The sequence below is a fragment of the Mobula hypostoma genome, chromosome 22, assembly GCF_963921235.1.
Source record: "Mobula hypostoma chromosome 22, sMobHyp1.1, whole genome shotgun sequence".
In the NCBI taxonomy this organism is placed as follows: Eukaryota; Metazoa; Chordata; class Chondrichthyes; order Myliobatiformes; family Myliobatidae; genus Mobula; species Mobula hypostoma.
In genome coordinates, this window is record NC_086118.1 from 459,526 (window position 1) to 486,991 (window position 27,466).

Below are 27,466 nucleotides of genomic sequence, written 5' to 3' on the forward strand. Positions count from 1 at the left end.
GTCAGGCTAACTGGCCTATAATTTCCTGGTTTATTTTTAGAGCCTTTCTTAAACAATAGAACAATCCTCCAATCCTCCAGTGCCTCACCCATGGCTAATGATGTTTTAGATATCTCTGCTAAGGCCCCTGCAATTTCTGCATCAGCCTCCCACAGGGTCCAAGAGAATACCTTGTCAAGTCCTTGAGACTTATCCACCCTAATTTGCCTCAAGGCAGAAAACACCTTCTCTTCTGTAACCTACACAGGGTGTGTGGCATCACTGCTGCTTTGCCTCACTTTCGTAGACTCTGTGTCTGTCTCCCAAGTAAATACAGATGCAAAAAACCCATTTAAGATCTCCCCATTTCTTCAGCTACATGCATAAATTACCACTCCAATCTTCCAGAGAACCCATTTTGACCCTTACTATCCTTTTGCTTTTAATATATTGTAGAAGCCCTTAGGATTCTCCACAAAACCTTAAGACAATACGATATAGGAGCAGAATTAGGCATTTAGTTAATAGAGTCTGCTCCGCCATTCCATCATGGCTGATTCAGATTATGAGGACACTCAGTCCTCGTTTATTGTCATTTAGAAATGCATGCATTAAAAAATGATACAATGTTCCTCCAGAAAGATATCACAGAAATACAGGACAGACCAAGACTAAAACTGACAAAACTGACGTCGGGCAGTGCAGCGTGGCAGATTTAAAAGGGCAGACATCCTGCTTCGGGTTTGATTCGAAGAAGGAGTCTGAGAGTCTGAGTGCGAGTGCCGAGAAAGAGATTTTTGAAATTTTCGTTATTTTTTTTCTCCAACGGCTTTCTGAGAGGCGGGACTGTGCAGGCGTGTGACGTCGGGCAGTGCAGCGCGGCAGATTTAAAAGGAACAAAGCCTCATAGAGCGGGCAGCGTAGTTTGCGGGCGGCGGAGTGAGCCGGGAGCAGAGTGAAGACTTAAGGGCTTCGGCTCACCGGGCTTAGGCGGAAGCGGGCGAGGCGAGGAAGGTTTGACATTCATTTTCTGTTGCTGTTTGAGGAGAGGGGCATTATGACTGTGAGGGCAGTTTGCTGTTCTCGGGGTCGGATGTGGGAGGCCCTGGAGTCTCCAAGCCTCCCGGACGTCTACATCTGCGCCAAGTGCATCGAGATGCAGTTCCTAAGGGACCGCGTTACGGAACTGGAGCTGCAGCTCGATGACCTTCGTCTGGTCAGGGAGAGCGAGGAGGTGATAGAGAGGAGTGGAAGGCAGGTGGTCACACCGGGGCCACGCGAGGCAGACAAGTGGGTCACGGTTAGGAGGGGGAAGGGGAAAAGTCAGGTGATGGGGAGTACCCCGGTGGCTGTGCCCCTTAACAACAGGTACTCCTGTTTGAGTACTGTTGGGGGGGACAGCTTACCCGGGGGAAGCGACAGTGGCCGTGCCTCCGGCACAGAGTCTGGCCCTGTAGCTCAGAAGGGTAGGGCAAGGAAGAGGAGGGCAGTTGTGATAGGGGACTCGATAGTAAGGGGGTCAGATAGGCGATTCTGTGGACGCAGTCCAGAGACCCGGATGGTAGTTTGCCTCCCTGGTGCCAGGGTCCGGGATATTTCTGATCGTGTCCAAGATATCCTGAAGTGGGAGGGTGAGGAGCCAGAGGTCGTGGTACATATAGGTACCAATGACATAGGTAGGAAAAGGGATGAGGTCCTGAAAGGAGAATATAGGGAGCTAGGAAGGGAGTTGAGAAAAAGGACCGCAAAGGTAGTAATCTCGGGATTACTGCCTGTGCCACGCGACAGTGAGAGTAGGAATGCGATGAGGTGGAGGATAAATGCGTGGCTGAGGGATTGGAGCAGGGGGCAGGGATTCAAGTTTTTGGATCATTGGGACCTCTTTTGGCGCAGGCGTGACCTGTACAAAAAGGACGGGTTACACTTGAATCCTAGGGGGACCAATATCCTGGCAGGGAGATTAGCGGGGGCTACTGAGGTGACTTTAAACTAGAATGGTTGGGGGGTGGGAATCAAATTAAAGAGGCTAGGCGAGAGGAGGTTAGTTCACAACAGAGGGATGGGAACCAGTGCAGAGAGACAGAGGGGTGTAAAGTGAGCGTAGAAGCAAAAAGTACAAAGGAGAAAAGTAAAAGTGGCAGGCTGACAAATCCAGGGCAAGCATTAAAAAGGGCCACTTTTCAACATAATTGTACAAGGGCTAAGAGAGTTGTAAAAGAGCGCCTGAAGGCTTTATGTGTCAATGCAAGGAGCATTCGTAATAAGGTGGATGAATTGAAAGTGCAGATTGTTATTAATGATTATGATATAGTTGGGATCACAGAGACATGGCTCCAGGGTGACCAGGGATGGGAGCTCAACGTTCAGGGATATTCAATATTCAGGAGGGATAGACATGAAGGAAGGGGAGGTGGGGTGGCGTTGCTGGTTAAAAAAGAGATTAACGCAATAGAAAGGAAGGACATAAGCCGGGAAGATGTGGAATCGATATGGGTAGAGCTGCGTAACACTAAGGGGCAGAAGACGCTGGTGGGAGTTGTGTACAGGCCACCTAACAGTAGTAGTGAGGTCGGAGATGGTATTAAACAGGAAATTAGAAATGTGTGCAATAAAGGAACAGCAGTTATAATGGGTGACTTCAATCTACATGTAGACTGGGTGAACCAAATTGGTAAAGGTGCTGAGGAAGAGGATTTCTTGGAATGTATGCGGGATGGTTTTTTGAACCAACATGTCGAGGAACCAACTAGAGAGCAGGCTATTCTGGACTGGGTTTTGAGCAATGAGGTAGGGTTAATTAGCGATCTTGTCGTGAGAGGCCCCTTGGGTAAGAGTGACCATAATATGGTGGAATTCTTCATTAAGATGGAGAGTGATATAGTTAATTCAGAAACAAAGGTTCTGAACTTAAAGAGGGGTAACTTTGAAGGTATGAGACGTGAATTAGCTAAGATAGACTGGCAAATGACACTTAAAGGATTGACGGTGGATATGCAATGGCAAGCATTTAAAGGTTGCATGGATGAACTACAACAATTGTTCATCCCAGTTTGGCAAAAGAATAAATCAAGGAAGGTAGTGCACCCGTGGCTGACAAGAGAAATTAGGGATAGTATCAATTCCAAAGAAGTAGCATACAAATTAGCCAGAGAAAGTGGCTCACCTGAGGACTGGGAGAAATTCAGAGTTCAGCAGAGGAGGACAAAGGGCTTAATTAGGAAGGGGAAAAAAGATTATGAGAGAAAACTGGCAGAGAACATAAAAACGGACTGTAAAAGCTTTTATAGATATGTAAAAAGGAAAAGACTGGTAAAGACAAATGTAGGTCCCCTGCAGACAGAAACAGGTGAATTGATTATGGGGAGCAAGGACATGGCAGACCAATTGAATAATTACTTTGGTTCTGTCTTCACTAAGGAGGACATAAATAATCTTCCAGAAATAGTAAGGGACAGAGGGTCCAGTGAGATGGAGGAACTGAGTGAAATACATGTTAGTAGGGAAGTGGTGTTAGGTAAATTGAAGGGATTGAAGGCAGATAAATCCCCGGGGCCAGATGGTCTGCATCCTAGAGTGCTTAAGGAAGTAGCCCAAGAAATAGTGGATGCATTAGTGATAATTTTTCAAAACTCGTTAGATTCTGGACTTGTTCCTGAGGATTGGAGGGTGGCTAATGTAACCCCACTTTTTAAAAAAGGAGGGAGAGAGAAACCGGGGAATTATAGGCCGGTTAGCCTAACGTCGGTGGTGGGGAAACTGCTGGAGTCAGTTATCAAGGATGTGATAACAGCACATTTGGAAAGCGGTGAAATGATCGGACAAAGTCAGCATGGATTTGTGAAAGGAAAATCATGTCTGACGAATCTCATAGAATTTTTTGAGGATGTAACTAGTAGAGTGGATAGGGGAGAACCAGTGGATGTGGTATATTTGGATTTTCAAAAGGCTTTTGACAAGGTCCCACACAGGAGATTAGTGTGCAAACTTAAAGCACACGGTATTGGGGGTAAGGTATTGGTGTGGGTGGAGAATTGGTTAGCAGACAGGATGCAAAGAGTGGGAATAAACGGGACCTTTTCAGAATGGCAGGCGGTAACTAGTGGGGTACCGCAAGGCTCAGTGCTGGGACCCTAGTTATTTACAATATATATTAATGACTTGGATGAGGGAATTAAATGCAGCATCTCCAAGTTTGCGGATGACACGAAGCTGGGTGGCAGTGTTAGCAGTGAGGAGGATGCTAAGAGGATGCAGGGTGACTTGGATAGGTTGGGTGAGTGGGCAAACTCATGACAGATGCAATTTAATGTGGATAAATGTGAAGTTATCCACTTTGGTGGCAAAAATAGGAAAACAGATTATTATCTGAATGGTGGCCGATTAGGAAAAGGGGAGGTGCAACGAGACCTGGGTGTCATTATACACCAGTCATTGAAAGTGGGCATGCAGGTACAGCAGGCGGTGAAAAAGGCGAACGGTATGCTGGCATTTATAGCAAGAGGATTCGAGTACAGGAGCAGGGAGGTACTACTGCAGTTGTACAAGGCCTTGGTGAGACCACACCTGGAGTATTGTGTGCAGTTTTGGTCCCTTAATCTGAGGAAAGACATCTTTGCCATAGAGGGAGTACAAAGAAGGTTCACCAGATTGATTCCTGGGATGGCAGGTCTTTCATATGAAGAAAGACTGGATGAACTGGGCTTGTACTCGTTGGAATTTAGAAGATTGAGAGGGGATCTGATTGAAACGTATAAGATCCTAAAGGGATTGGACAGGCTAGATGCGGGAAGATTGTTCCCGATGTTGGGGAGGTCCAGAACGAGGGGTCACAGTTTGAGGATAGAGGGGAAGCCTTTTAGGACCGAGATTAGGAAAAACTTCTTCACACAGAGAGTGGTGAATCTGTGGAATTCTCTGCCACAGCAAACTGTTGAGGCCAGTTCATTGGCTATGTTTAAGAGGGAGTTAGATATGGCCCTTGTGGCTAAAGGGATCAGGGGGTATGGAGGGAAGGCTGGGTTCTGAGTTGGATGATCAGCCATGATCATAATAAATGGCGGTGCAGGCTCGAAGGGCCGAATGGCCTACTCCTGCACCTATTTTCTATGTTTCTATGTTTCTAAAACCACATAATTATAACATATAGTTACAACAGTGCAAAGCAATACCGTAATTTGATAAAGAGCAGACCATGGGCACGGTAAAAAAAAGTCTCAAGTCCCGATGGCCCCATCATCTCACGCAGACTGCAGAAGGGACAAACCCTCCCTGCCATGAACCTCCAAGCGCCGCAAACTTGCCGATGCATAGGAAGCACCCGACCGCAGCTGACTCTGAGACTGTCTGAAAACTTCGAGCCTCCGACCAGCCCTCCGACACCGAGCACCATCCTCTGCCAAGCGCTTCGACCCCGTCCCGGCCACCGAGCAACAAGCAAAGCCGAGGATTTGGGGCCTTCTCCTCCGGAGATTCTGGATCACACAGTAGTGGCAGCAGCGAAGCAGGCATTTCAGAAGTTTCTCCAGATGTTCCTCCGTACTCTCACGTCTGTCTCCATCAAATCAGGATTGTGCACGGCACCCTACTTGACAGATAACAGATATCATTCACCGGAGTGGCCACTGCTAGCCGCGTCGCGCCGCCATCTTCTCCTCCCGGATTTATTATCCTTCTCAACCCCACTCTCCTGCTTTCTCCCCATAACCTTTGATGCCCTGATTTATTAAGAACCTATCAACCTCCACCTTAAATATACCCGCTGACTTGACTTTCACAGATTCACCACCCTCTAGCTCAAGAAATCTTTCCTCATCATTGTTCTAAACGGATGTCCCTGTATTCTGAGGCTGTGCCCTCTGGCCTTAGACATCCCGTATTATAGGAAACATCCTCTCCACATCTACTGGTTCTAGATTTCAGCGAGATCCCCCCTCCCCTCGATCTTCTAAACTCCAGCGAGTACAGGCCCAGAAGCATCGTATAGTAACCCTTCCATTCCTTGGTTCATTCACATCAACCTCCTATGGATTTCGCCAGTGCCTGCACAACCAAAGACATACTAGGTAGGTTAATTATTCATTGTAAATTCTCCTGTGATTAGGTTTGGGCTAATCAGGTTTGTCATGAGTTGTGGCTTGGAGGGCCGGAAGTGTCTACTCCAGGCTGTATCACTAAATAAAATAAATTTTTAAAAAATAATTTTCTTACATACAGGGCACAAAACTGCTCACAATGCTCCTAGTGTGACCACTACCTCAGCATTACATCCTTGCTTTTCGATTCTAGTCTTCTCAGAATTAATGCTAACATTGAATTTGCCTTCCTCATCATTGATTCAACCTGCAAGTTAACCTTTAGGGAATCCTGCACAAGGTCTCCCAAGTCCCTTTGAACCTCTGATTTTAGAATTTTCTCCCCATTTAGAAAATACTCCACACCTTTATTTCTTTTGCCAAAGTGCATAACCATGCACTTCCCTACAGTATATTGCATCTGTCACTTCCTTGCCCATTCCCCAATCTGCCTAATTCCTTCTGCAGACTCTCTGCTCCCTCAACACTACCTGCCCCACCACCTATCTTTGTATCATCTGCAAACTTGACCACAAAGCCAGTAGTTTCTTCGTCCATATCATTGACATATGATGAAAAGAAGTGGTCCAAACACCAAACCCTGTGGCATACCACTGGTAACTGGCTGCCAATTAGAAAAGGCCCCATTTATTCTTACTCTTTGCCTCCTGCCAGTCGGCCAGTCCTCTATCCATACTTCACAAGCTCTGGATCTTTCCAGTGATTCCAGGTTCCCTGGCCCCCATCTTATTTTCACTACAGATGTCCAGTCCCTCTACACCTCCAACCCCTACCAGGAAGGCCTAAAGCTTTCCGTTTCTTTGTGGACACCAGACTCGGTCAGTTCCCCTCTACCACCACTCTCCTCCACCTAGCGGAATTTGTCCTCACTCTAAATAATTTCTCCTTTTGCTCCTCCCACTTCAAACAGAAGGGGTAGCCATGGGCATTCGCATGGGTCCCATCTGTACCCATGCTGTTTGTCAGCTACGTGGAACAGTCTATGTTCCAAGCCTACACTGGTGACCGTCACACACTTTTCCTACGCTATATCGATGACTGTATTGGTGCTGCTTCCTGCACCCGTGCTGAACTCATCGATTTCAGCCACTTTGCCTCCAACTTCCACCCTGCCCTCAAATTCATTTGGTCCATGTCCGACTCTTCCCTTCCCTTTCTCCATCTCCCTGTCTCCATCTCCGGAGACAGCTTATGTCTATTACAATCCCATGAACTCTCATGGCCGTCCCCTTCTCTCAATTCTTCCATCTCCACTGCATCTGCTTTTCTTCTAGAAAGAAGGAGATATCCTCCTTTTTCAAAGAAGGGGACTTCCCTTCCTCCACCATCAACACTGCCCTCAACCACACCTCATCCATTTCACACATGTCTGCTCTTACCCCATCCTCCCCGCTACCCTACCAGGGATAGGATTCCTCTTGTCCTCACCTACCACCCCACCAGCCTCTGCATCCAGCACATAATTCTCTGAAACTTCCGCCATCTACAAAGGGATCCCACCACCGACCGCATCTTCTCCTTCTTTATGCTTTATGCAGGGATCGCTCCCTATGTGACTCCCTTATCCATTCCTCCCACCCCACTGATATCCTTCCTGACACTTATCCTTGCTAACAGAATAAATGCTCACCTGCCCCTACACCTCCTCCCTTACTACCATTCAGGGCTCCAAGCAGTCCCTCCCAGGTGAGGTGACACTTCACCTATGAATCTTTTGGGGTCATCTACTGTATCCAGTTCTCCTGGTGTGGCCTCTTGTATATAGGTGAGACCCAATGTAGGTTGGGAGACGGCTTCACTGAGCATCCACGCTCTGTCCGCCAGAAAAAGTAGGATCTCCCAGTGGCCACCCATTTCAGTTCTACTTCCCACTTCCATTCCAACATGTCAGTCCATGGCCTCCTCTACAGCCATGATGAGGCCACACTCAGGTTGGAGGAGCAACACCTTATATTCCATCTGAGTAGCCTCCAACCTGATGGCATGAACATCGATTTCTCAAATTTCCAGTAATTTCCTTCCTCCTCCCTTCACCATTCCCCATTCCATTCCCACTTCCCTCACTCACCTTATCTCCTTACCTGCCCATCACCTCCCTCTGGATCTCCTCCCCACTTCCCTTTGTTCCATGGCCTTCTGTCCTCTCCTATCAGATTCCTCCTTCTCTAGCCCTTTATCTCTTTTTTTTGTAATTTATTTTTTATTGAATTTCATCATTAAACAAACATTTCCATAAGATGTATTTCAGATACTGTACATATATATCATATAATCATATTTGTCACAAATCTCCACATAATATTTATCTGAGGTATACGTTTATAGAAAGGAGAGGAAAGAAAGAACAATCGAAAGAAGAAAACTATGTACAGAGTAGGGAGTGATCTTTTTTACAATATATTCATTGACTTGTGAGAATAAAATCAGGCCTATGAGGTGTTATGTAATTAAACCATTTTTTCCAGTATGAATAAAATTTTTCCAACTTATGATTAACATGCTGTTATCTTCTCCATTTTGTAAATGTCCATTGTAATTTCCATCCATACATTTAAAGTTGGGCTCTCCTGTGATAACCATTTCCTGGTAAGGGTCTTTTTACCTGCCACCAGCAGTATATTCATTAAATATTTATCTCTTTTCAACCATTCTTGAAGTATATACCCAAAATATACGGTCTTACTCTCTAAGGTTATTTCACATTTAAAGATGTCTTGTAGGGCATTATGTATCCCATTCCAATAGTCTTTGATAACGGGGCATTCCCAGAAAATATGATAATGGTTTGCATTTTGATTTCCACAATTTCTCCAGCAAACAAGGGGGTTACTATCATAATGGGATTTCTGAGAGGGTGTAATAAAATATCTTATTATGTTTTTCCACCCGAACTCCCTCCATTTCTGTGAACTGGTACACTTCCATTAATACCTCCATATTATTGTCCCGTCTTCCTCAGATATTATTATCCCTCCTTCCTTCTCCCATTTTGTTTTAATGTATGAAGTTGAATGTGTTTTAAGATTTGATAAACCCTTATACACGCTTGAAATTATTTTACTACCGTTGTCTGAATTATATGCTTTTCTAAATAGCTCTATCAAACATGTACTTGCCTTGGTTACATTTTTAACCATCCTATTAACATACTGTCGCATCTGTAAATACCGATAAAAGTCTTGTTTTTTCTAGTAAGTGTTTCTCTTTGAACATTTCAAAACTGAACAGTGTTCCTTCTTTCATTATATTGCAAATAGCTGTTATTCCTTTAGCTGTCCAGTCCTTAAATCTAGCATCCAGTTTATTCGGCGTAAAATCCGAGTCATATGCACACCATTTAAGAATTGCAATGTCTCTCTCTAGTTTATATTCTTTTATAATAGTTTTCCATATTTTAAGAGTCCATTTCACCCACGGGTTGTCAATATTATTTATGTAACTATGTAGGTTGTTATCAGCCAAAATTGCCTGTATGAGGATGGAAAGTATCCCCTCCTCAATGTTTTTCCATTGAGCATCGTATGATGGGTTGCACCAGCATATCACAGCTCTCAACTGTGCTGCAAAATAATAATCTCTAAGAGAAGGTAGGCCCCATCCCCCCTTTTCCTTGGCTAATTGCAAAGTTTTGAGACGAACCCTAGGCCTTTTATATATATATATACCTTGCCATATATATCTTGATAGCATCTTGTTCCATTCATTGAATTGATTTTGGTTAATCTCTATTGGTAGGGTCTGAAAGAGATATAGTAGTCCGGGCAGTATATTCATTTTAATAGATTCAATCTTTGAACTGAGACCAAGAAAAGGAATTAGGCTCCATCTTGTTATATCTTCCTTAATTTTTTTATATATAGGCTGATAATTGCATCCTGATAATTTTGCCAAATCTTTTGGCATAATGATGCCCAAATATTTAACGGACTTTGTTTGCCATGCCCAAGGATACCTACTTTCAATTTCTCTTGGTGAGCTATAGTTATATGAAAGTAATTGGGTTTTATCAATGTTGATCTTGTATCCTGATAATTGGCCATATTGTTCAAAGGATTGCATCAATTTAGGTAAAGAGTCTGTTGGTTGACCTAGATAGATCAAAATGTCATCCGCGTAACAGGCCAATTTATGCTCTGTCCCTTTAATAGTAATTCCCCTGGTGTATCACAAGGTTGTGTTTCTTGCAACAGTCTGTGATCTCTCTACAAATTTGCTACTCTAAATCCCAAGGACCATTGAGCGGTCTGTAATATAATCCCATTAACGTGGTCATAGCTTTCCCATTCCTCAGTTCTACCCTTAAAGCCTCACTAGAACGAGCTCTGCAGTCTGTTCTGACTGAGCACTGCCAGGACCTTTTCTCCTACCCCTCTGTCTTTAACCCCTCCAGTTCTAGCACATCTAAAACACCGGAACCCTGGAGTACTGAACTGCCAGTCCTGCCCCTCCTGCACAAAGCCTCACTAATGGTTAAAACGTCACAATTCCACGTACTGAACCATGCCCTAAGCTCATCCACAGGAAAGGATGAGGTTGATCTATCAACTTCTGACCACATGCTCATCTCTAACTTCTCAAAACACTATTCAGTAACAAGCTATAGAGCAAACCAGAAATGAAAGAGGTTCCAGCTAAGGCCATACATGGAACTGGATCCCGGAAAGGTTAATTCCCTCACAACACACTTCTGGACCTAAAATAATACTTTTGCATTTTGTCTTGCTTGCTTTGATGTTCCCAGAATTTCAGATTTATTTTGTTGCAAATAAATCATTTACCAGCAATAATCTAGTTCCAATCCAATGAAAAAAAGCCAGCTGTAGATGTAGTGGTAGAAAATTTAAAATTCAAATCTTGTTTGAGATTTCTTGCAATGTCAAAACTAAAAGAGCAAGTAACTAGTAACTAGAAGTTCAAAAATAAGCTGCAGATACTGGATATAGAAACATAGAAACATAGAAAATAGGTGCAGGAGTAGGCCATTCGGCCCTTCGAGCCTGCACCGCCATTCAGTATGATCATGGCTGATCATCCAACTCAGAACCCTGTACCAGCCTTCCCTCCATACCCCCTGATCCCTTTAGCCACAAGGGCCATATCTAACTCCCTCTTAAATATAGCCAATGAACTGGCCTCAACTGTTTCCTGTGGCAGAGAATTCCACAGATTCACCACTCTCTGTGTGAAGAAGTTTTTCCTAATTTCGGTCCTGAAAAGCTTCCCCTTTATCCTCAAACAGTGACCCCTCGTTCTGGACTTCCCCAACATCGGGAACAATCTTCCTGAATCCAGCCTGTCCAATCCCTTTAGGATTTTATACGTTTCAATAAGATCCCCCCTCAATCTTCTAAATTCCAACGAATATAAGCCTAGTGGATCCAGTCTTTCATCATATGAAAGTCCTGCCATCCCAGGAATCAATCTGGTGAACCTTCTTTGTATTCCGTCGATGGCAAGGATGTCTTTCCTCAGATTAGGGGACCAAAACTGCACACAATACTCCAGGTGTGGTCTCACCAAGGCCTTGTACAACTGCAGTAGTACCTCCCTGCTCCTGTACTCGAATCCTCCTGCTATAAATGCCAGCATACCATTCGCCTTTTTCACCGCCTGCTGTACCTGCATGCCCACCTTCAATGACTGGTGTATAATGACACCCAGGTCTCGTTGCACCTCCCCTTTTCCTAATCGACCACCATTCAAATAATAATCTGTTTTCTTGTTTTTGCCACCAAAGTGGATAACCTCACATTTATCCACATTAAATTGCATCTGCCATGAATTTGCCCACTCACCTAACCTATCCAAGTCACCCTGCATCCTCTTAGCATCCTCCTCACAGCTAACACTGTCGCCAGCTTCGTGTCATCCGCAAACTTGGAGATGCTGCATTTAATTCCCTCATCTAAGTCATTAATATATATTGTAAACAACTGGGGTCCCAGCACTGAGCCTTGCGGTACCCCACTAGTCACTGCCTGCCATTCTGAAAAGGTCCCGTTTATTCCCACTCTTTGATTCCTGTCTGCCAACCAATTCTCTATCCGCATCAATACCTTACCCCCAATACCGTGTGCTTTAAGTTTGCACACTAATCTCCTGTGTGGGACCTTGTCAAAAGCCTTTTGAAAATCCAAATATACCACATCCACTGGTTCTCCCCTATCCACTCTACTAGTTACATCCTCAAAAAATTCTATGAGATTCGTCAGACATGATTTTCCCTTCACAAATCCATGCTGACTTTGTCCGATGATTTCACCGCTTTCCAAATGTGCTGTTATCACATCTTTGATAACTGACTCTAGCATTTTCCCCACCACCGATGTTAGGCTAACCGGTCTATAATTCCCTGGTTTCTCTCTCCCTCCTTTTTTAAAAAGCAGGGTTACATTAGCCACCCTCCAATCCTCAGGAACTAGTCCAGAATCTAAAGAGTTTTGAAAAATTATCACTAATGCATCCACTATTTCTTGGGCTACTTCCTTAAGCACTCTGGGATGCAGACCATCTGGCCCTGGGGACTTATCTGCCTTTAATCCCTTCAATTTACCTAACACCACTTCCCTACTAACATGTATTTCGCTCAGTTCCTCCATCTCACTGGACCCTCTGTCCCCTACTATTTCCGGAAGATTAATTATGTCCTCCTTAGTGAAGACAGAACCAAAGTAGTTATTCAATTGGTCTGCCATGTCCTTGCTCCCCATAATCAATTCACCTGTTTCTGTCTGTAGGGGACCTACGTTTGTCTTAACCAATCTTTTTCTTTTCACATATCTATAAAAGCTTTTACAGTCAGTTTTTATGTTCCTTGCCAGTTTTCTCTCATAATCTTTTTTCCCTTTCCTAATTAAGCCCTTTGTCCTCCTCTGCTGGACTCTGAATTTCTCCCAGTCCTCAGGTGAGCTGCTTTTTCTGGCTAATTTGTTTGCTTCTTCTTTGGAATTGATACTATCTATAATTTCCCTTGTCAGCCACAGGTGCACTACCTTCCTTGATTTATTCTTTTGCCAAACTGGGATGAACAATTGTTGTAGTTCATCCATGCGATCTTTAAATGCTTGCCATTGCATATCCACCATCAACCCTTTAAGTGTCATTTGCCAGTCTATCTTAGCTAATTCACGTCTCATACCTTCAAAGTTACCCTTCTTTAAGTTCAAAACCTTTGTTTCTGAATTAACTATGTCACTCTCCATCCTAATGAAGAATTCCACCATATTATGGTCACTCTTACCCACGGGGCCTCTCACGACAAGATTGCTAATTAACCCTTCCTCATTGCTCAATACCCAGTCTAGAATAGCCTGCTCTCTAGTTGGTTCCTCGACATGTTGGTTCAAAAAACCATCCCGCATACATTCCAAGAAATCCTCTTCCTCAGCACCCTTACCAATTTGGTTCACCCAATCTATATGTAGATTGAAGTCACCCATTATAACTGCTGTTCCTTTATTGCACGCATTTCTAATTTCCTGTTTAATACCATCCCCAACCTCAGTACTACTGTTAGGTGGCCTGTACACAACTCCCACCAGCATTTTCTGCCCCTTAGTGTTATGCAGCTCTACCCATATCGATTCCACATCCTCCCGGCTAATGTCCTTCCTTTCTATTGCGTTAATCTCCTCTCTAACCAGCAATGCTACCCCACCTCCTTTTCTTTCATGTCCATCCCTCCTGAATATTGAATATCCCTGAATGTTGAACTCCCATCCTTGGTCACCCTGGAGCCATGTCTCTGTTATCCCAATTATATCATATTCATTAATAATAATCTGCACTTTTAATTCATCCACCTTGTTACGAATGCTCCTTGCATTGACACACAAAGCCTTCAGGCTTGCTTTTACAACACTCTTAGCCCTTATACAATTATGTTGAAAAGTGGCCCTTTTTAATGCTTGCCCTGGATTTGTTGGCCTGCCACTTTTACTTTTCTCCTTTGTACTTTTTGCTTCTACGCTCACTTTACACCCCTCTGTCTCTCTGCACTGGTTCCCATCCCTCTGTTGTGAACTAACCTCCTCTCGCCTAGCCTCTTTAATTTGATTCCCACCCCCCAACCATTCTAGTTTAAAGTCACCTCAGTAGCCCCCGCTAATCTCCCTGCCAGGATATTGGTCCCCCTAGGATTCAAGTGTAACCCGTCCTTTTTGTACAGGTCACGCCTGCGCCAAAAGAGGTCCCAATGATCCAAAAACTTGAATCCCTGCCCCCTGCTCCAATCCCTCAGCCACGCATTTATCCTCCACCTCATCGCATTCCTACTCTCACTGTCGCGTGGCACAGGCAGTAATCCCGAGATTACTACCTTTGCGGTCCTTTTTCTCAACTCCCTTCCTAGCTCCCTATATTCTCCTTTCAGGACCTCATCCCTTTTCCTACCTATGTCATTGGTAGCTATATGTACCACGACCTCTGGCTCCTCACCCTCCCACTTCAGGATATCTTGGACACGATCAGAAATATCCTGGACCCTGGCACCAGGGAGGCAAACTACCATCCAGATCTCTGGATATCTTAAATAAAAACAGAAAATTCTGAAAACACTTAGCAAGTCAGGTAGCACAATATTTAAAAAATAACTTAGACAGGTGCATATATAGAACTCGTAACCTGGGAAAAGGGACTGTGACCATTCACTTGCCTTTGTGCCTCATGATTTTATAAACCTCAAAAAAGATTCCCTCAACTTTTTGTGCTCCAGGGATAACAGCTCTAGCCTATCCAGTATCTCCTTATCATTCAAGGCTTCCAATCCCAGCAACATCCTTGTGAATTTTTCTGCACCATTTCCAGCTTAATGACATCCTTCCTTGTAGGTGGCAACCATAACTACACACAATCCTCCAAGTGTGGCCTCACCAGCATCATGTACAGTTCCAACATGATGTTCCAACTCTTGTACTTAGTGCCCTAGGATGAAGACAAGCAAACTAAATGCCTTCTCCACCACCCTGTCTACCTGCATCATGACATTCAGGGAACTATGTCCTTGTATCTTAAGGTCTCTTTGTTCTGTAATACTCTTCAGGACCCTGCCATTCACTGTATATGTCTTGACCTGATTTAACTTCTGAAAATGCAACTTATATGAATTAAATTCCATCTGCCATTCCATGGTCCACGATCCCAGTTGATCTAGATCCTCAAACAACAGGAATTCTGCAGATGCTGGAAATTCAAGCACACACATAAAAGTTGCTGGTGAACGCAGCAGGCCAGGCAGCATCTCTAGGAAGAGGTGCAGTCGACGTTTCAGGCCGAGACCCTTCGTCAGGACCCTTCATCTAGATCCTGTTGTGATCTTAAGTAACCTTCTTCACGCACACTGTATCATCAGACTTACTAACAGTGCCACCTATATTCTCATCCAAGTTATTCAGATGACAGAATATAGTGGACCCAACACTGATCCCTGCAGCACAAGACTTGGTCACAGATCTCCAATCTGAAAGACAATCCTCCGCGGTCACCCTCTGACTCCAAATGCCAGGCCAATTTTTCATTCAGTTGGCTAGCTCAGCCTGGATCCCATGTGACCTAACCTTCTAAATCAGCCGACCATGCAGGACCTTGTCAAAGGACCTCCTGAAGTTCAACATCTATCTCCCGGCTCTCATTAATCATTTTGGTCACCTCTTCAAAAAGCTGAATATAAAAGTATGAGAGACTTAATAGAGTAGACTCAAAATTTTATTTTCGTGGTAATGGTAGCAGAAACAAAGCTTCAGATGTGGTGAAGGAGTTTTAATTTTTTACACAGTGGTTGATATCTAGTGTGTGTTGACAGTTACAATTATTATATTTAAGATTAATTTAGATAGGCACTTGAATAAGCAAGGTATGGAAGAATATGGAACAAATGGTAATTGGGAATAGTGTTAATGGGTAAAATGGTCAGCATGTATGTATGCAACACACACTAAATGCTGGTGAACACAGCAGGCCAGGTAGCATCTCTAGGAAGAGGTACAGTCAACGTTTTGGGAGAGACCCTATGTCAGGACTAACTGAAAGAAGAGATAGTAAGAGATTTGAAAGTGGGAGGGGGAGGGGGAGATCCGAAATGATAGGAGAAGCTAAGAGCTGGGAAGTTGATTGGCAAAAGGGATACAGAGCTGGAGAAGGGAGAGGATCATGGGACGGGAGGCCTGGGGAGAAAGAAAGGGGACAGGGAGCACCAGAGGAAGATGAATATTGATTTCTCTAACTTCCGTTAATGCCCCTCCTCCCCTTCTTACCCCATCCTTTATTTATTTATTATTTTTTCCCTCTTTTTCCTTTTTTCTCTCTCTGTTCCTCTCACAATAACTCCTTGCCTGCTCTCCATCTTCCTCTGGTGCTCCCCTCCCCCTTTCTTTCTCCCCAGGCCTCCCGTCCCATGATCCTCTCCCTTCTCCAGTCTCATATCCCCTTTGCCAATCAACTGTCCAGCTCTTAGCTCCATTCCTCTCCCTCCTGTCTTCTCCTATCATTTTGGATCTCCCCCTCCCCCTCCCACTTTCAAATCTCTTACTATCTCTTCTTTCAGTTAGTCTTGACGAAGGGTCTCGGCCCGAAACGTCGACTGTACTTCTTCCTATAGATGCTGCCTGGCCTGCTGTGTTCCGCCAGCATTTTGTGTGTGTTGCTTGAATTTCCAGCATCTGTAGATTTCCTCGTGTTTGCAGCATGTATGTATGCCGGTTTCTGTGCTGTACTTTGGAGTTCTATGCTGAGGGAAGAGAGAACTGCTGCTGTGTCTTGAAGGCAGAGATAGAACATAGAATAGTTCCACACAGGAACAGCCCGGTTGGCTCATGATGCTAAAAACACTCTAATCCCTTCTGCCTGCTCATCTGTCCCTCCATTTTCTCTATATTCATGTGCCTATCGAAGAGCCTCGTAAATGCCTGCACCTCCACCAGCAGCAGCTCATTCTAGGCACCCACCACACAATGAAAAATATTCTTATCCGGCACATCTTTGAATTTTCTGCCTTGTGCTTTAAGCACACACCTTCTGGTATTAAACATATCAAACCTGGAAAGAATATAGTGACGATCTACTCTATCTCTGCCTCTGACAATTTGATCCCCGCTCAGCCTCCACTACTCCAGAGGAAGCTGCCAACCTCCCCTTATAGCACATGTCCTCTAATACAGGCAGTATCTTGGTAAACCTTTTTCACCCCCTTTCCAAAGCTCCCACATCCTTCTAATAATAGGCTAATCAGAATTTAATGCAATACTCCAGATGTGGCCCAACTCATTTTATAAAACCTCAAAATTACTCCTTCACTCTTGAACTCAACTAATAATAATGCCTCAACTAATAAATGCAAGTATGCGACACACCCTCTTTACCACCTTATCAACCCGCACAACAACTTCCAGGGAGCTACGGACTTGGACCCTAGATCCCTCTGTTGGATTCTGTTGTTTTTAATCAAAGATTTTTTTCAGAAGTCAGGAAGGAGGCACAAAATGTGTTGCTTCACAGTCGTTTTATTAAGCATTAACAGAACAAAGGAAATCTAAAACGGGCTGTAACAGAAGCAAAAGGCAGAGCAAAGACAACGACAAAAGTTAGCACTCTCTTGTAGTCAGCTATTTTTATACTTCACAGAAAAGAAAAACTCTATTCAAATCTACAGATAAGAGTCACCCAATGAGATGCCCCCTATTCTAACATGCAATACCAAGAGTTCATACAAATAATCACAATGAAACACCACACACATGTAACCACTAGAGATCACACTAACCAACGGAATATGCATATTGTGGCCACAGGAAACATACTAAGCAATTACTTGTGTATAAGCAGTTATATGAAATATAGGCAGACAATCAATTGGTAAGCTGCAAAGAAAATAACAAACGGTTGGATTCAACACCTCTGTATTTCAACATTGTTAGGGGTCTCGCCGTCAACAGTATGTCACCCCTTTATATCTGATCTCTCAAAATGCAACACCTCACATTTGGTCCAATTAAACTCCATCTGCAGTTTCTCTGCCTATATCTGCCACCGATATATATCCTACTTTATCCTTTGGAAGCCTTCTGCATTATTCACACCACAGGCAGCTGCTGCTGTCCTCTGATAGGTCGTCCCCCAGTATCCAGAGGGGTATATTTGTTGGAGGGGAATGGCCACAGGGACTACTTACTCCCCTTACTTCTTCTAGTAGTTACCTATCTACTATCTGAAGCCTACGCTCGGGGAGTGACCAGTTCAGTAAAAGTCTTATCTGTGAGGTTTTCAACCTCCTGCATGATCCTGGGTACAACCAGCTCCAGATCCTGTACCTTGACCTTGTCAGTTAGGAGCTGAAATTGGGTGCTCTTTCTGCAGATATAGTAATCACGGAGACTGTTAGGAACCCTGAAATCCCACATTTTACAGGAGTATTCCACTGCCTTAACTACCATCCTGCCTCCTTTTGCTCGAACTTCTTAAGCTGACAGGTGCCCGGAGGAGGGACCATATTACTTCTATCCTGGCCTCTCTCCACTGGTTACCAGTACGGTTTAGAATTGGTTTTAAGGTTCTCCTGTGTGTTTATAAAGCCCTAAATGGGCTGCCCCCTCCTATATCGCAGACCTAATAACCCCTTATTCTGCTTCCAGGTCCCTCAGGTCGGCTGACTTGGGGCTCCTGGCTGTCCCGCAATCTAAAGTTAAGTTCAGGGGTGACCGTGCCTTTGCAGTTGTAGCCCCTAGACTGTGGAACAGCATTCCCCTCCCTATCAGATCTGCCCCCTCCATTGACTCTTTTAACTCCAAGCTCAAAACTTACCTTCATTCACTCGCGTTTGAATCTTCCTGATGTGGCTGATTTTTGGCTTGTGCCTTGGCTCATGTGTTGTTTATTTTGTGTCTATAAGCTGTGTGCCTTGTTGTTTATATCTGTGTTTCTTGTATTTGTGATTTTAGCTACTTGTTATGGTTTGTACAGCACTTTGGTCAACATGGGTTGTTTTTAAAATGTGCTTTATAAATAAATTTAACATGACTTGACTTGACTTAAGCTTTACAATCAACTAAATGATTCCAAATGACTCGACACCCTTAGCCTGCATCTGTTGTCACCCAAGTCTGTTGAGCCAAAGCCTGATTACACTAACCCTGGCCACAGCAGCAATCGCCAGTCTGCTCACATCATGCTTCTTTTTACTGGCCTTTGCTAACTTACTAATAACGTAAGTAATTTCCTGCTCAGCAGACAATTTCCAATAGGCCGTGGTCGCTTTTTAAACATGGCGCATAAAGTCTACAAGGAACTGTATCCAACTCACTCTGCAATCTCCCACTCAGCAGACAAATCCCAATAGGCTTCAGTCGCTTTTTAAATCTGGTGTATTAAGGAACTGTCAGTGGTGGGTGAGTTACTGGAAGGTATTCTAAGGGGGTTATGTGAGAGAAGTATACAAAATGATGTGGAGTATAGATAGGAGAAATGCAAGCAAACGTTTTCCATTTAGATTTTGTGAGACTAGTATTTAGAGGTCATAGGTTAATGGGTGAAAGGTGAAGTGTTTAAGATGAACATGAGGGAGATCTTCTTTAGGCAAAGAGTGGTGAATAAGCTACCAGCAGAAGTGTTGGATGTAAATTTGATTTCAGCATTTAAGAAAAATTTGAATAAGTGCATCGATGGGAGGGGTGAGTAGGGCCCAGGTGCAGATACAGGTTGACAGATTAATAATTTAGCATGGACGAGATGGGCCAAAGGGCCTGTTTTGGCACTGTAGTGCTCCATGACTCTAATTTGCGCTGGATCAATTTAATGCTCTCCGGCAAGGTCTTTGCTTATCTTTATTTATAGCTGTCTAAAAACTCAGGTTGTGATCACTGTTCCCTGAATGTTCTCCCACTGAGAAGTCAGTCATCTGACTAAGTTCATTTTCCAAGACCAGGTCCAGTACAGTTCCTCCTCTCACTGGACTATTTACATGCTGAATTAAGCAGCATTCCTAAATGCAATCTAACCAATTCTGCCCGAACTGAACTTCTTGCACTGAGGAGGTCAAAGACTATTGGGGAAGTTGAAGTCACCTGCGACAGCAACCTGTTGTTTTTGTACCTTTCCCTATTCTGCATATCTGTTCCTTAATGTTCCTGTGGCTTTTGGGGGTAATCATAGCAGAGGTATTGCAGTCTATCGGTTGGTCAGTAAATTGAGGATCCAGTTGCAGAGAAAGGTGCCAAGTTCTCGGTTTAGGATTTTGCACAAATATATCCATTTTTCTATAATGTCCTGATGCAAGGTTTGAAACCGAAATGTCGACAATCCCTTTCCTCCCACAGATGCTGTCTGACCCGCAGAATTCTTCCTGCACGTTGTTTGTTACTCCAAAGTTCAGCATCAGCAGTCTCTTGTGTCTCCATAATATCATGCCCTCTACCTTATATTACACCTTCTCATTCTTCCTGCTCTGCACTTCTCAATCTGAATTGTCATCTGCCCCTATCCGCCCATTCTACCAGTTATCTGCTTATCCTTGAAGTCTGTAGCTATCCCCTACCCTGCTCACCATCCTGCAGTTCTCCAGTTTCCGGCTGTACGTTCGTATCCAGTCTGAAAAAGGATCTTTCACAGCTGCCTGCTTCCTGTTACCCAGCCAGGTTTGTGTAGCAGGGAATCCTGGGGACGCTGAGCGGGCATTCATAGGTACGTGGATGACATTGGTTTGGAGGGTTATGGTCCAGATGCACGTAGATGGGATTAGGCAGCAGATCAGCCAAAGGACCTGTTTCACGCTGTAATACTCCATGACTATCTGTTTTAGCCAGTGACTCTGCAACAATCAACCTGAGCCCTGATTCTCACTTTCTCAGTGCTGTCTGGCAAGTAGAGTATTTCCACCTTCTTTTGTTTTCATTTCAGATTTCCAGATACTTGTTACTTTGTGGAACCAAGTGAAACATCGGATACTTAAACATTCCTGTCATTTAGAATTACAAAGAAAGCATTCTGGGCCCTTCTTTGTCTGGGTGTAACAGTATGGATATCCAAGTCATTTAGTGTCACTCACTTGGTTTTCCTTTCTTTCCTGTCCATTAAAACCTTTCTATTAACAACTGATCTGCCCCGGTAACTACATCCAGCAGATTCAAGAAAACAAACCAAGAAAGATGATAAGAAAGCAACTGACAGAAAAGGGAAAAGAGCAAGCAGATCTGCGGGCAAGGAGGATGAGAAGGAGGTATGATAAATGTCTGTAATGTTACTCTTCCTTCTCTGTTAAATTCAAACTTTGGTATTTTTGCTTTGAAACTGTATCTATTTTGGATTGACTTTGGTCCTACAATTACGTAGGCAGCACCATGGTACCTGGTAGTCTATTTTGAAATTCATGTGGCCTACCTGACACACTCTTCCTTCTCAGTACTGTTGTACTTTTAAAAGTTTTCAAAACCCTTGGATTTTTCAGTTTTCCCCCACACTAAGCATGGTGTCATCTAATCTCCGAGTCTGGCACTGTGGCTCAGAAGTGAAGAAACTTTGTGGGTCGAAGGGCTGTAGGTTTTTCTAAAGGTGAAGAGGGCTACAGTGGTGATAGGAGATTGCCTAGTCAGAGGAATAGAAATGAGATTCTGTGAGATACCTGGATGGCATGTTGCCTCCCAGATGCAGAGTCAGGGGTGTCTTGGATCAGGTCCACGGCTTTCTAAAAGGGCAGGGTGAGCAGCTAGAACTGTCTGTTATTTGGGCGGGGTGGGGTACCTCACACAGCATCCACACAAACGAATTATCCAGTTTGGCGGGGCCGAGGCTGTTTCTCTAGACGACAGCGAGCCGAGCGACCCTGAGGGTGGCCGGGGGGGCTACATATAGTTGTACTGTGGAGAGCATTCTGACAGGCTGCATCACTGTCTGGTATGGAGGGGCTACTGCACAGGACCGAAAGAAGCTGCAGAAGGTTGTAAATCTAGTCAGCTCCATCTTGGGCAGCCTACGAAGTACCCAGGACGTCTTTAGGAAGTGGTGTCTCAGAAGGGCAACGTCCATTATTAAAGACCTCCAGCACCCTGGACATGCCCTTTTCTCACTGTTACCATCAGGTAGGAGATACAGAAGCCTGAAGACACACACTCTGATACAGGAACAGCTTCTTCCCCTCTGCCATCTGATTCCTAAATGGACATTGAACCTTTGGACACTACCTCACTTTTTTTAAAATATGCAGTATTTCTGTTTTTGCACATTTGATTTACTTGTTTGTTTATTATTATTACTTTATTTATTATTATTTTATTTTTCTCTCCTAGATTATGTATTGCATTGAACTGCTGCTGCTAAGTTAACAAATTTCATGTCACCCGGTTCTGATTCCAAGAGGGGAGTTTTTAGAATGCCTGTGAGATGGCTTTTTAGAGCAGCTCATGGTTGAGCCCACTAGGGGGTCAGTGATTTTGGATTGTATGTTGTGCAATGGACTGGAACTGATTAGAGAGCTTAGAACTGGACTACTGGAAAATGATGCTCAAGAGGTAAAAATGGGGGAATAGGGAAATGGCAGATGAACTGAATAAGTATTTTGCATCAGTCTTCAATGTGGTAAACACTAGCAATATGTTAATGTTCCAAGAGTGTCAGAGGGGGCAGAAGTGTATGAAGTTGCCATTACTGGGGAGAAGGTTCTTCAGAAACTGAAAGGTCTGAAGATAGATGTCTCCTGAACCAGATGGTGTACACCCTGGGGTTCTGAAAGAGGTAGCTGAAGAGATTGTGGAGGCATTAGTAATGATGTTTCAAGAAACAATTGATTCTGGCATGGTTCTGGAGAATCGGAAATGTCACTCTACTCTTCAAGAAGAGAGAGAGACAGAAGGAAGGAAACTATAGGCCAGTTAGTCTGACCTCAGTGGTTGGGAAGATCTTAGAGACAACTGTTAAGGATGTGGGTTCGAGGCACTTGGAGGCACAGGATTAAATAGGCCGGAGTCAGCATGGTTTCCTCAAGGGAAAGTCTTGCCTGACAAATCTGTTGGAATTATTTGAAGAAATAACAAGCAGGATAGACAAAGGAGAATCTATAGCTGTTGTGCACTTGGATTTTCAGAAGGCCGTCGACAAGGTCAGGAGCCCGTGGTATTACAGGAAAGACAGTAACATGGATAAAGCAGTGGCTGATTGGCAGGAGGCAGAGTGGGAATAAAGGGAGCCTGTTCTGTTTGGCAATCGGTAACTCGTGGTGCTTCGCAGGGGTTTGTGTTGGGACTGATTCTTTTCAGGTTATATGTCAATAATTTAGATGATGGAATTGGTGGCTTTGTTGCAAAGTTTGTCTACGATATGAAGATAGGTGGAGGGACAGGTAGTTTTGAGGAAGCAGAGAGGCTACAGAAGTACTTCAGCTGGTTAGGAGAATGGGCAAAGAAGTGGCAGAGGGAACACAGAGTCGGGAAGTATATGGTCATGTACTTTGGTAGAAGAATAAAAGCTGTTTTCTAAATAGAGAGAAAATTCAAAGTTCCGAGGTGCAAAGGGACTTGGGAGTCCTCATGCAGGAGTTTTAAAAATAAACTTTGCAGGTTGAGTCGGTGGTGAGGAAGGCAAATGCAATGTTAAACATAGAACATAGAACAGTACAGGAACAGGCCATTCGGCCCACAGTTTTGTGCCGAAGCATTTAAAAATCAAATTAAAAATACCCAAACACTAATCCCACCTACCTACACAATGTCCATATCCCTCCAACTTCCTCACATCCATGTGCCTATCTGAACACCTCTTAAAAGTCTCTAACGTACTTGCCTCCACCACCATACCAGGCAGTGCATTTCAGGTGTCCACCACTCTCTGAGTAAAAAAAAACTTACCCCTCACATCCCCCTTGAACCTACCCCCTCTCACCTTCAATGCAAGCCCTCTGGTATGAGACATGTCAGCCCTGGGAACGGATACTGTACATCCACTCTGTCTGTGTCTCTCATAATCTTATAAATATTTATCAGATCCCCTGTCAGCCTCCACCGCTCCAGAGAAAACAGCCCAGGCTTATCCATCCTTTCGTGCCCTCTGGACCAGGCAGCATCCTCGTACCTGCACCCTCTCCAAAACTTCAGCATCCTTCCTCTAATGGGGCGACCGGAAATGTAGGCAATACACCAGCTGTGGCCGAACCAGAGTTTTATAAAGTTGCAACATAATCTCTTGACTTTTGAACTCATTATCTCAACTAATAAAGCAAGCATTCCGCAAGCCTCTTAACCACCTTATTGACCTGTGTAGCCACTTTCAAGGAGCAATGAACTTGGATCCCAAGATCTCTCTGCTCAACAATATCTTAAGGATCTTGCCCTTAACAGTGTACTGTCTCCTTGGCCCTACCAGGGTGCAACACCTCGCATTTATCTGAGTTAAACTCCACCTGCCATTTCTCAGTTCATGCCTGCAACTGTTCAATATCCTGCTGTGTTCTTTGCCAGTCTTCTACACTGTCCACAACTCCACCAATCTTGGTATCATCTGCAAACTTACTAACCCACCCATCTACATGTCCATCCAGGTTTTTATATATATATAAAATCACAAAAAGCAGAGGTCCCAGCACAGATCACTGCAGAACACCACTAATTTCAGACCTCCAGCTCGAGTAAGTGACCTCAACCACTAACCTCTGTCTTGTATGCACAGGCCAGCTCTGAATCCAAACAGCCAACTCGCCGCAGACCCCATGCATTCTTATCTTCTGGATTAGCCTCCCAAGAGGGACTTTGTCAAACGCCTTACTAAAATCCATGTAGACAACATGCATGCCCTACCCTCATCAATCTCTCTTTTCACCTTGTCAGAAAACTCAAATCAACTTGGAAGACAGGACCTGCCCTGCACAAAGTCATGCTGGCTCTCATTAATTAGGCTGGGCTTCCAAATGCTTACCAGTCCTTCGGAACCTTGTCTGTGGCTAGAGACATGAAGCAACTGGTCAATTCCACAGCAATCTCATCTCTTGATTCTTCAAATATCTGTGGTAAATCCCATCAGGCCCTGGGGATTTATCCATCTTAATACTTATTAGGAAGCCCAATATTTTCTCCTCCTTGACGTCTAAACGCGATAACGCTCAGCACTGATCTGGTCTTCCATATCCTTTTCCTTGGTACATACTGAAGCAAAGTACTCATTAAGTATCTCTCTCATATTCTCTGCATTCAACCAAATGTTGCCTCCATTATCCTTTAGTAGTCCCTCCTTGTCCCTAGTTATCCTCTTAGTCTTGATGTATGTATACAATGCTTTGGGATTCACTTTAATCCTACTTGTTATGGACATTTCATGGTCTTTCCTGGCTCTCCTAATTCCCTTCCTTCATTCTGTTCTTGCTTCTTCTTCCTTTTTCTTCTTGACTAAATTCATCACCTCTCTGAACACCTTATCTTTCCATCCCCACTCTTCCTTCTAACAGGAACGTACCTTTCCTGTACTCTGTACCCTCCACATGTCTGATGTGGACTTCCCAGCAAAAAGGTGTTCCCAGTTAATGTTTCTTAGTTTCTGCCTCATGCCCTCATAATTTGCCCTACTGCAATTTAAAACTCTCCCACAAGGACCATACCTATCTTTATTTATAACTCTCCTGAAAGTAACTTTCCCTAACTGTTCAGCACTGAAAGGTCAGTCACCTGGCCAGACTCATTGCACAACACTACATCCAGTATGGCCCTTCCCCTCATTGGACAATTCACACATTGATTTAAGAAACCTTTCTGGATACACTTAATATCTAAACCCCTTACACTAAGAAGGTTGTCATTTATATTAGGGAAATTGAAATCCCCCATGACAATAATCCTATTATTTTTGCACATTTCCTTAATCTGTTTACATATCTGTACCCCAATGTCCTGGTGGCTGTTGGCGAGAGGGGCTCCTGTAGTACAATTCCATCAGTGTGACTGCACCCTTCCTATTCCTGAGTTCCACCCAAGTGGGCTCAGAGTCTCACCCCTCCATTATGTCTCCCCTGAGCGCAGCTGTGATATTGTCCTGGAGTAGCAGTGCAACTCCCCCTCTATCTTTAATAGAACTTCGAAAACCTGCTACATTAATCACTAGCGATTTCTCCCCTTCCTTTCCAGTCCTGAAGAAGGGTCTCGTTCCAAAACGACAACTGTTTACTCTTTTCTATAGATGCTGCCTGGCCTGCTGAGCTCCTCCAACATTTTATGTCTGTTGTATTAATCATTCATTCCTGCACTTCTCTCAACCAAGTTTCAGTAATGGCCACAACATCACTCCTAGCATTAAAATACACACACTTTAAACTATCCAACCCATCATACTTGTTATTTCAATTTTACCTTTCAATATTTTCCCCGACATCTACCTTCTGGTCCGATTCTTCCCTTACTGCCCTGGTGTTCCGGTTCCCAGGCCCCTGGAAAACCAGTTTAAATTCTTCCAAGTAGCATTAGCAAACCTCCCTCCAATGTCAGCATTCATTTCAAGAGGACTAGAATATAAAAGTCAGGCTTTAAAAAACACTGGTGAGGCCTCATTTGGAGCATCGAGAGCAGTTTTGGGCCCCTTATCTAAGATAGGATATGCAGACATTGAAGAGAGTTCAAAGGAGGTTCATGAAAATGGTTCCAGACTTGAAAGGCTTGTCATATCAGGACCATTTGATGGCTCTGGGCCTCTACTCACAGGAATTGAGAAGAACGGGGAGCGCAAGGTCTTATTGAAACCTATTAAATGTTGAAAGCCGTGGATATGGAGAGGATTTTTTTGTGGTGGGGGAGTCTAGGACAAGAGGACACAACCTCAGAATAGAGGGACGTCCTTTTAGAATGGAGACAAGGAAGGATTTATTTAGCTAGAGAGTGGCGAATCTGTGGAATTCATTGCCAAGGGTGGCTGTACCGCCAACTCATTGGGTATATTTAAGGCAAAGGTTGATAAATTCTTGATTAATCAGGGTATGGGGGGATACAGGGCGAAGGCAGGAGATTAGCCATGATGAAATGGTGGAATAGACTCAATGGCCAAATGCCTGGTTCTGCTCCTATATCTTATGGTCTTATTGTGTCTAGTTCAAGATTGACCTTTCTTTCTCAGTGGGAAAAACATACAGTCCATATCTGCTTTGAGCCTGATCTTGACCATACTTAAGAGTAAACTGATAAGCAACGAGTAACATTCATACTACATAAGCACCAAGCAACAACCAGCTCTGAGACGAGGCCTTTGCCTTGTACCTCATCATAAACACTGTGGAGTCTCATTTGTCCAGATACTTATCTGGACAGGCCACATGAATATAGTGATTATTCTGAAGTTTACTGACATTTTACAATTTCTTGCAGGCTATCTCACTATTGACTTTAGGGGAAAACATTTGAGGGTTGTTATGTGGATGAAAGAGAAACTTATGAGCCTTTACCAAATTT

General features: G+C 44.0%; 1 protein-coding gene across 5 annotated transcripts in view; it reads left to right on the plus strand.

The window, feature by feature from the left end:
* Positions 1–27,466, plus strand: part of mycbpap (mycbp associated protein) — a 163,303-nt gene that overhangs the window by 117,542 nt on the left and 18,295 nt on the right. For 4 of the 5 annotated variants that reach the window (XM_063030720.1, XM_063030718.1, XM_063030721.1 and 1 more), the window contains one exon: positions 21,176–21,273. In XM_063030720.1, coding sequence (XP_062886790.1) covers positions 21,176–21,273 — 98 coding nt within the window. The remainder of the gene's footprint in view (positions 1–21,175; positions 21,274–27,466) is intronic. The other variant, XM_063030719.1, reaches the window with a different exon arrangement.